Below are 10827 nucleotides of genomic sequence, written 5' to 3' on the forward strand. Positions count from 1 at the left end.
GAAAAGTGATAACAAATGAAGAAATTTAGAGGTGAAAGTAATGTTCAAAAGCTTAATTTTCAAAAACAAAAATAAAAAACAAAATGATTACCAAACAAGACCTTCATTTTTTTGTTTTTGGTTTTTGAAAATTAAACACATTTTTTTTTTCAATTTCTTACAATGATTTGCATATTTCTAAGTACAATGGTTGAATTCTTAACTAAATTCCAAATTCCAAAAAAAAATTTTAAAACCGTATTTAAAGTATATTAGTTGTGTATTTTTTTTAATTTCCAAATTACAATGATTTTTTGTTTTTGGTATATTAGTCAACTAATATATCGTATTTAAAGTATATTAGTTGTGTATTTTTTTTCTTTGATCTGTATACTTTTTGTAATTTTAGTTTGCAGCAATATAAGTTACTACTCACTTTTATTTTTGTATTTGCTACATTTTTTATTATTTTTATTATTTTGTAGTTTTTCCCCTTTTAAATGATGTTATCTCTTTCAATTTTAAGTACAAAGGTAGAGGTTGGGAGATTCAACCTAAAGTTCTCTAATACTCAGTTTAATATACTCATTTTGACAGATCGTGTTTGGTGTAACTAAAGAAAAAAATGTTTTTTTTTTTAAAAAAATATTTTTATATTTTTTTAAATACTTAAATAACTAGTCATTTTCAACCATGTATCAATAGTATATCAAGTGTATTAAGTGTGTATTGATAGTGTAATAAGTGTATCAAGCATATACTAATAGTGTATCAAGTGCATAAAGTATATATTAATAGTGTATCAAGTGTATCACGTAGATTGAACTTGTTTTTTTTGCTATTTTTGTAAAAATAATAAGTCTAGACTATAGGCCTATTTTTTAAAATTTATTTTGTCTAATCTACAAGAAGTCCTATATTTTAAATATTAATATTTTTGTTTCTCAAAAAAAAATTTTGAATAATTGGCCCGAACAATCTAAATCAATCGAACCCAAATATTTTATGATTATCTTGAATTTGATTTATTATTTAATAAGAGTTATTTTGATTGCTGGAAATATCAAACCGAACGACCTAACAAGTGAATAAAAAGCACATGCAATTTTAGAGTTTACATTCACACTAAGTATAAGCCGCCAAAATGGAAAAGTTGCTCATAGCCACATACTATTCACTCTATTACTTAGCCAATCCATATAAAGAGACAATCAACTTTATGACAAAAAAAAAGCAACACTCATTTGTAGCTATTCAGAGCCTCAATTATTTCCTCAGACTCTCTTGAGCTCTCTCCAGCCATGGCTGATCTGAAAGACAAAACCTCCTCAATTTCGGGCCACTCCGGTCGTCCTCCGATGGTCAACCCTAAACGGAACAACTATGCTTTCGTCGTTGCAATCATGGCTTCCATGGCTTCCGTCTTACTCGGCTACGGTCAGAATACCATCTCCATTTCTCTTTTCCTTTTTAACGGTTATATAATTAAATTTACTGTAATTTATCAACTTAAGTACTGACTTTTATAACAGATATTGGTGTAATGAGTGGAGCCGCGATTTTCATTCAAAAGGATTTTAGAATCTCCGACGTGGAGGTGGAAATTCTCGTTGGGATTATAAGTCTTTACTCTATTATAGGCTCGGTTGCAGCCGGCAGAACCTCCGATTGGATCGGCCGCCGTTACACCATGGGCCTTGCCGCCGCATTCTTCTTCGTTGGAGCTGTTCTTATGGGGTTGGCTACCAACTATGCATTTCTCATGTTTGGCCGGTTCTTTGCCGGTGTCGGTACCGGGTTTGCCGGATTGATTGCTCCTGTTTATACGGCTGAGATTTCTCCGGCAGCATCTCGCGGTTGCTTTACCTCATTTCCGGAGGTCCCATCTCTATCAACTTTATACCTCTCTTCCAATAATGATAAATACTTTCTGAGTTGCAATTATTTAGTTGGTATGATTTAAAAAAGGACATTTTTTTTATTGGTTTGATAATTATTTTATTAACTGATATTTTTTAAGTTGGCAATTTTAAAGTAGATTTTTAAGTCCAATTTGGTAACTAATTTAGTCATGTTTGGTAATCATTTCATGTTTTTATTTTTAGTTTTCAAAAATTAAGTTTATAGACCTATTTTAGCTTTAAATTTCATCTTTTGTTATTTACTTTTCACTAATGGTTTAAAAAACTAAGTCAAATTTTAGAAATTAAAAAAAGTAAGCTTCGTTTGATAACCATTTTATTTTTTGTTTTTGTTTTTGAAAATTAAGTTTATGGACACAACTTCTGTCTCCAATTTTTTTACTTTGTTATTTACTTTTCACCAATGGTTGAAAAAACCAAACCAAATTTTGAGAACTAGAAAAAGTAGCTTTCAAAAAGTTGTTTTTGTTTTTGAAATTTGGCTAAGAATTTGACTATTGTACTTAAGAAAGATGCAAATCATTATAAAGAATGTGAATGAAATAGAATTTAAATTTTTGAAAATGAAAAACAAAAAATCAAATGGTTACCAAATCATTAGTTTTTATCAAAAGGGTTTAAATAAAAATGGATTTTTTGAAAAATATTTTTTTTCTTAAATCAATCCAAACCGGTCCTTAATTTTCAAAAACAAAAAACAAAAGACGAAATGGTTACCAAACATGTTCAAACTTTTAATTTTTAGCTTATGTTATGTAAAATGTTTTGTGTAAAATACCATATCAAGTCTTTGTTCTAGTCATTTTTTTTTTTAAAAAACAAAAGGTTGAAAGGAGATTCAAATTTCTACACTTTTTTTTTTAATAAAAAAGAAATATAAATACTTTAAGTTAAATTATAGGCTTAATTTCTTCATAAAACTTTTTTAAAGTTTGTGTTTATTTAGTTTCTCAATTTTTAAAATTCTAATAAATCATTAACTCTAAATATTACGTTGGATTGTCTCTAAACTTCTAAAAGCATCAAATAAGTATTTAAACTTTCAATTTTACATAAAAAATTAATTGTTTCTTATAAGTCATTGATTTAATCCGAATTCTTTAAAATTAACCAATTTCATTGAAAGTATAGCTAGATTATCTTTAAATTTTTGAATATATCATAATTCTGTTAGTCATAAAATTGGAAGCTGAATTAAATTTTTAGCAATTTACCGTCCCTTCTTAGAGAAAAAAAAATGTAGAATTGTTAGGAAATTTAGTTGTAATTTAATGATGATTACTTTTGTTTTGCAGATTTTCATTAATGTGGGGATATTGCTGGGTTATGTTTCGAATTTTGCATTCTCCAAGCTGCCAACTCACTTGGGTTGGCGATTCATGCTAGGAGTTGGCGTAATTCCTTCGGCCTTATTAGTAATAATCGTCCTAATAATGCCAGAATCACCACGTTGGCTTGTAATGAAAGGCCGAATTTCCGAAGCCAAACGAGTCCTCGACAAAACATCGGTCTCCATCGAAGAATCTCAACAAAGACTCGCCGACATCAAAATTGCCGCCGGTACAGACGACGACGACGCCGTAAACCGCCACACCAACCGCAAAAACGTCTGGAAAGAACTCTTCATCCATCCGACCCCATCCGTCCGCCATATCTTGATCGCCGCTCTCGGACTTCATTTCTTCCAACAAGCCTCCGGTAGCGACAGCGTCGTTCTTTACAGCCCAAGAATCTTCGAGAAGGCCGGAATCACCTCCTCTGATCACAAATTACTCGCCACTGTCGCCGTTGGAATCGTCAAAACCGTCTTCATTTTAGTTGCTACGTTCCTCCTTGATCGAGTCGGACGACGGCCGTTGATCCTCACTAGCGTTGCTGGCCAAACGGTTTCTCTTGCTACCCTAGGATTCAGTCTGACAATCATCAATAACTCGGACGTGAAACTGAAGTGGGCTGTAGTCCTATGTATAGCTATGGTACTCTCCAATGTGGCATTTTTCTCAATAGGTTTGGGTCCCATGTCGCCCGTTTACACGTCAGAGATATTTCCTTTACGATTACGTGCTTTAGGAGTGAGTATAGCTGTAACCTTAAATAGAGTCATAAGTGGAGTTGTCGCAATGACGTTTTTATCTCTGTACCATGCGCTTACCATTGGTGGCGCATTTTTCCTCTACGCGGGGATTGCAGCGGTGGGTTGGGTATTTTTCTTCATCGTCTTTCCGGAGACGAGAGGTCATAATTTGGAGGATATCGAAGGGCTTTTTGGTAAACTTCCTTGGAGATCAAAGAAAAACAAGGGTATACCCATGGAAGTGGAACTAGAAGGATGAAGGATGGGAATTGGGGATGGCTCATTCAGTCGGTCTAAATTAAAATTTGAATTTGTTTCCATTAGACTTCCCATGATAATATTATAATTAGTCTAATTATATGTTACATCAAATTGATTTTGTTGAATTTTCTTTAATAGACATGTGGTTTCTTATTATTGATATATATGGTATCAATCTTATCTTTTCCATGTTAGGTATTGAATTCAATCAACCTATGAGAGCAATCCACCTATCCTCTACGTTTTGACATCAGTTATCAACTTACTTGATTATGATTTATGATTAACCTAAAATTAGTGTGGACTAAACCAAATTATTCAAGTTTATATTAACTTCATTTTTTTTCTTATAATACAGTTATTTATACATATATTTATTTTAATTTTATTTCCTGTCATATTTCTTTTTCGATTATTTATTTTTCTAAACTCTTATAAAATAAATTTGTTTAGTCCTTGAAATGTAACTGTGTATATTATATATCGAAATCGAGTTGTTAATATTTGTTCAATGTTTGGAAATATATAAACCGTCGTTGTCACATATTAACAGTTTACTTTTTCTTTAAAACAAAAATTTGAATAAATAATCGAAACCAATTCAACTAAAAAATATTTTATGATTGGGTTGAATTTGGTTGATTATTTATAAGAGAGTTGTTTGAGATGAAAAAAAATTATGACTCGAAAAATTAAATTAAGTTTAAAAAGTGTTTCAACAGGCTCAATCAATCCATGAGCACCTATAGATGTTGTTTTTGTTTTTTTTTTTCTCTCTTCAATCAATTTATCTCATTAGTTTTATTTAACAATTTTCTTTTAAAAATGTGCGCAAACTTTCCGGCAGACGAAAATTTGAAATTGAACCCAGGCGTTCAAAATGAAGAGAAAAAATCGTGCACCGAACGATTTTCGGAACGAAGCTCATTTGGTCCCCCAAACGGCTCTCGGGCCTGGGGGTAGCCCCGGGGCCAGCCTCGGGACCTAGTTTTTATGCGTGAACTTTCTGGTGAGCGAAAATTTGAAAATGAACCTATGGGTTTAGAACGATCGGAAAAAGCCATGCGCCAGATGGTTTTAATTTGGTGCCTCAAATGGCTTTCGAGCCCTGGGAGGGGTGAGGGGACAGCCCTAGGGCCTAATTTTTTGTGCGCGAAATTTCTGGTGGCAAAAATTTGAAAACAGACCCCGGGGTTCAGAACGATGAGAAAAAGCCGTGCAGCAGACGGTTTTGGGAACATGGCTCATTTAGTACTGTAAATGGCTCTCGGGCTTGGGGGGCAGCCTCGGGACCCAGTTTTTGTGCATGAACTTTCTGGCGGACAAAAATTTGAAAACGGCCTCATGGTTCAGAACGATGAGAAAAAGTCGTGTGCCAAACAGTTTTGGGAACAAAGCTCATTTGGTGCCTCAAATGGCTCCCGGGCCCGGGGGGGAGGAGTGGAGGGCAGCTCTTGAGCCCAATTTTTGTGCACGAACATTCTGGTAGATGAAATTTGAAAATAGACCTAGGGGTTCAAAACGATGAGAAAAAGTCGTGCGCCAGACGGTTTTGGGAACGGAGATCATTTGGTGCTTAAAACAACTCCTGGGCCCGAGAGCAGCCTCAGGGCCCAGTTTTTATGTGCGAACTTTCCGGCAGGCGAAAATTTGAAAACAAACCTAGTGGTTTAGAACGATGAGAAAAAAATCGTGTGCTAGACGATTTTGGGAATGAAGCTCATTTGATGCCCCAAATGGCTCCCGGGCCTGGGGCCCAGTTTTTGTGCGCGAATTTTTCGACGGGGGAAAATTTGAAAACGAATCCAGGGGTCAGAACGATGAAAAAAAGTCATGCGCCAAAAAGTTTTGGGAACGAATGTAGACCTTGAACCCTAATTTTCCTACTTGTGTATGTTTACTACTGAGACCAGTATGGTGAGTAGTTAATGTGAGCTACTATTTAATTGTAGGGAAGTGGGTGAAGAGTTAGAAAAAATGTTTAAGTTTGGAAGTTTGACTCTCGGGTGAAGCTAGAAATTGGCTAAGTGTTATTAGTGTGTAGCCATGAGTTGGCTTTGTGTTAGGTGTTGGAGGTGAGCCATGGGCATTGGCCTTATTTATTTATTGAGGTTAGTTGGGCTCTTAAGGAAGCCAAGTGTGGCTGAGTGAGGAGAATCTATGCATTGGGATGTGCATTCCAAGAGGAGCCCTGTTGTGCGCAAGCAACCCTATATGTGGACAAAGCATGCCACAATTAAGTCTTGGGAGGTTAGTATGTGTGCGGCAGGAGGGTGTTGCGCATTGCCAAGAGGACGTACGGCTGATGGGGCTGTGGTGTTGGCTCTGGACTGGCATTCAATCTAGCACATGCACGTGAGGGGAAGCGATGGCTAGGCTGTGCATTGAGGTGTAGCGCACGGGCAAGGCCTTAGAGGTTAGTATGCGATGGGGGCTGCGGCAAGACAAAACTTGGGCGTTCAAGCAAGTAGTGACCTGGGTGATGGCTGGGTGTGCGTTGATTAAGCTTGGCATGCGATAAGTAGAGCTTACGTTGGTTAGGCTTTGCAAAGCTAAAAGGGTAAGAGTTGCGATGATGATTGAAGCCGAGAGGAGGCCAAGGCACAAAGCACATGCATTGGAGTAGGTTTGCGTGAGAACTATGGTGTGCGTTGAACCTAGTTGAGGGCATGCATGATAGTAGGTGAAATAATTAGTCTTAAACCACTGATTAGGGGCACTAACTGTCCTAATCTCCTGAACTAAGCCCACTTGAGATGGAGGTGTCATGCTAAGCATTTATGATAAACGGTGGGGGATAGTATAAAAGGAAGGATGAAATTCAAAAGGTTAGTTTGAACAATTCCTCCATGCAAATTGAGAGTTCTTGGTGTTGTTGGAAATCTCTATGAGTCTAGTTTTAGAGGCAGTTCTGTCGGAAGAACATCTCACCGGAATAAGGCCAGAGAAGGAAAAAAAGTGACAAGAGGCTCAGTTCATGGGTGAATCTGAGCCGTTGATGAAGAATTGAGTCTCTAGGACGAACCAAAAAGAGTTTAAAGCTAAAAGTTTAAGGTAAGATTCCTAAGACAATTCTAAAAAAGTTTGTAGAAGGAAATTTCTTGAAATTAGCTTTAGAATTTGAATTACTGATGAAGAAAGTCGAATATGGAATTCTATGAACAAGCAAGCAGCTGCTTGGGTTGAGTAAGCTGGCAGCTCACAGTAGGCGCACGGGCAGACGAAGTGTTGAGCACCTCTATGCGTTTAACCTGATGTTTGGGTTGAGAAGGCTTGCATTGAAGACTAGGATGCACAGATACCTATGTGAATGACCATGTGTGATTGAAGGAACACTTAGAGCAACTGTTGGTTGCATAGTGGGAATGCGTTTGTGAGGTGTGTTGCTCGCAAAGCAAGAACATAAATCTTAAGGAAATTTCTAAGTGCTTGACTTATAGCCAGGTATGCATTTGAGTGAAGGTCTTCTAGGGAAGGCTAAACGCAAGCTTAATTAAGAGTTAGTCTCAAATGGAGACTTTTGCTAGTATCTAAATGTATGTTGTTATGTCCACAAGATTGACACCATTGCTAGAAGCATATCAACCTTTAAGGAGTAGCCCTAAAGTTGTGAGTGACTAAGTATTTATATTGTTTTAAGAATCCATGATTTTAAGAAAGATAATTCTCATGGTAGCTATTTTACAAAGTAGTTTTTCCAAGTAAAGTATGAGTTTATGTTTTCGAAACGCATGACATGTATGAAAGAATGATGTAAAACTATTTGTGTTCATATGCACAAAGGATGTGTTAGAGCCTTTAAAGGCATGTTACTATGCATTTAGGTATACATGCTTTAAAGAGTAAGTCTCAGTATGACTAATGTTACTTCAAGCTCGATACTAAAAGACTTGGAGAAGTTATCCGAGCCATAGTACCTAAGGTATGATGGTACATAGTTATAACCACATGCACGTAGGTAATTAGACATTGAGAGATTGAGCAAAAGGGTTCTCTCTTCACTAAGGCTTGACGTTGGGATTTAACCATAGGATGGTTACTCTCAACTAAGGATCAGTTTAATGTTTTATGATGATAACAACTTTATATGTTTAATGTTTGGAAAGTTTACATTTCAGTACAAGGCTAGTGTAATGACTTATGTTTTAGTATGATCTCTTATTTGAGACTTAAGCATGAGAACCTATTTTCTTTCTTGAGTCACTCATTGGGCTAGTAGCTCACCCCCTTTTTAAATGTTTTCTTTCCTCAGTTAGCAGTCAAATCCCCCAAAGATAACTCTACATCTGCTCAGCCACATAAAGTTAGAAGTTCTAGTAACCTGTCAGCTAGGTGGTTACTGTAAATATTTATACACATGTTGTTGTTGTTGCATGTAGGGACTAAGTTTAGAAGTTAGGACTTATGAGACTTGTGCTGTAAAATTCTATAAATGTCTTGTGTCTAATGGTTAATGTTTGTTTTGTTTGATTTTATGTCCTAAAACTCGTAGTTTGTAAATTAATAAACATATTCTGTTTTGTTTTTCGACAAAATTGTTATTGAAATTATAATCTTGAATCCAATAAACTAAGGTTCTGAGGCTATTTAATGTAGTTTGAACTTTATATAGTGACATAAATGTGGATCAAGTTCAAATATATAGCCAAAATGGTCTATAGTATATGAATAAGGTTGTGCGTCTTATTCTAGGGACACTATGGATGCGGTCAATTTTGTAGTTAGTACAAACGATGTGATCCTAAATCATTCATGTGGAGACATGAAAGTGGACGCATCCTATGTAAACAGTTTATATAAGACTGAATCATGAAATAGTTACTTTTTACGTTCTAAATGCCGTTTTATGTATAAAACTGACTATTTCGTTAATTGATGACCTAGTTAACTTAATCTTAATCCTGAGCTAACTATGAACTTCTATTCACTTGGAATTATCCTTAGATCTGCATAGGTGAGGGCAACTCATTATCGCTGGCCCAATAAGCCTCCCATTTCAGGGGTAAGATCAGGTGGATAGCTGGGAACATAGGGTGCAAGACGGAATTCACTCCTACCTGTTATAAGGATAGTAGATAGGTTGTTCCCTTTAGTACTGAATCCAGGTCTTGAACAAGGGGTCCCACCCTCTCCTTGGCCTGAGAGGGGTTCAGTTTATAGGTTGGATCTTAAACCAATTGTTCATTAGAGGATCAGAGGAACTTAAGGAATAAGATGTAGTCTTGGAGGTAAAACGGTTTTATGACCCAGCCGAGATTACGAACAACCTGTGAAGGATTAGCTTACTAATCATGGTTATATCAAATGGACACAAATATATCTATAGTGAGGGGAGTGCAACTACGGGACTATAGTGGAATGACCTGTTAGTTAACGAATGTTGATTAGCTCCGTCTAAAAGAGTTTTTGCCAGCTAATCTCGGATCGTTGAAGCCCATGATCTATAGGTTCATTAGGTTCCCCTACTAGCTCATATGGAATAAACTTAGAACAGTATGATAGAATGATTCGAATTGTTCGAATTAGGTGAAAAGAGAAAACCGACAAGTTTATGTGATATAGTAGTCGGTTTTTAGTTTAGAGATACAGTTTTAATATTTAAATATGATTTAAATATCAAGAATATGAGTACTTCATATTCGGAAGCTCGGAAATAATGGAAATGGTCAAAGATGTAAAAAGTCAAAGAGTTGACTTTTGACTTTGAAAAGTCAAACTTTGACCGACCTTATATTCAAATGTGATTTTAATTTTGAGAAAATGAATGCGGATTAATGCTCGGGAGGTCAAAATTAGTCAACACGAAAAAAATCATAAAAAGTCAAAATGTTGACTTTTTTTTGTCAAAGTTTGACTTTGACAAAATGACTATTTGTCCTTTGACTATAGTTAGTGGGAAAATCCAAACTTTTGTTGGATAATTCTATTAACAAAATAGTGGGCTAGGTGTTGGCTTATAGTGGAGATATTAAGCCCACTTAGATAGTTGATTCTAGGTGTTGGGTTTTTATGAATTGATTTCATGAAATTTTTGCATGGCCTTTTTCTATAAATATGGGCTTTGAATTTGGATTAAAAAACTTTTGCCCATTTTGTCAATTTTTTTTTCAAATTTGGGCTGAAAAAAAAAAAACTATTTTGAGGAAAATTCATAACCCAAAACCCAACCCAAAGATCCATTTCTTTTTCCATCTCTTTCTCTCTCTCGGTTTCTTCATCCACCGAGTCCCACAATCTGGTTCTGAGTCCAGAGAATAGTAGGTAAACTCTAGTGGTGGTCCGGAAGTATTCGGGTCGAGAGTCAACGAGGAAAAGCGGTTTTCGGGAGCTTCAAAGGTAATTTTCTAATTTACTCTTTTTTCCTTCAATATCATGTTTTTTTTCCTTTAAATTAAAAGCAATTAGAGTGTAATTAGGTCCTTTTTCCGCTACGTATGTCTTGTGTTCCATCATGTGGTATCAGAGATGCTTTAATTACGCTCAATTGTTTTTGGTGGGTGTTTTTTTCTTTTCTATTCAAGTGTTGAATGAAATATAGACTAAAGTGGATTTATTATGATTTTGACATTGTTTTTCTTTAAATTTCTTATG

At 35.6% G+C, this 10827-nt stretch overlaps 1 protein-coding gene across 1 annotated transcript; it reads left to right on the top strand.

The window, feature by feature from the left end:
* The first annotated feature begins 1153 nt into the window (after window positions 1-1153).
* LOC120078421 (polyol transporter 5-like) lies at window positions 1154-4398 on the top strand. The gene is made up of 3 exons (XM_039032691.2): window positions 1154-1416; window positions 1512-1858; window positions 3197-4398. The coding sequence occupies exons 1-3, from the start codon at window positions 1281-1283 to the stop codon at window positions 4232-4234; spliced, it is 1521 nt and encodes a 506-aa protein (XP_038888619.1). The 5' UTR covers window positions 1154-1280; the 3' UTR covers window positions 4235-4398.
* Window positions 4399-10827: the final 6429 nt, after the last annotated feature.

The sequence above is a fragment of the Benincasa hispida genome, chromosome 5, assembly GCF_027475165.1.
Source record: "Benincasa hispida cultivar pf3 chromosome 5, pf3_genome.v1.1, whole genome shotgun sequence".
Classification (NCBI taxonomy): Eukaryota; Viridiplantae; Streptophyta; class Magnoliopsida; order Cucurbitales; family Cucurbitaceae; genus Benincasa; species Benincasa hispida.

What these genes read in the sequence shown, in the direction of transcription:
- LOC120078421 (XM_039032691.2), top strand. Translation starts at nt 1,281, where the DNA reads ATGGCTGATCTGAAAGACAAAACCTCCTCAATTTCGGGCCACTCCGGT. An exon ending in TTCCGTCTTACTCGGCTACG is followed by an intron (nt 1,417 to 1,511) that starts GTCAGAATACCA and finishes CTTTTATAACAG; the next exon opens with ATATTGGTGTAATGAGTGGA. An exon ending in GCTTTACCTCATTTCCGGAG is followed by an intron (nt 1,859 to 3,196) that starts GTCCCATCTCTA and finishes TTTGTTTTGCAG; the next exon opens with ATTTTCATTAATGTGGGGAT.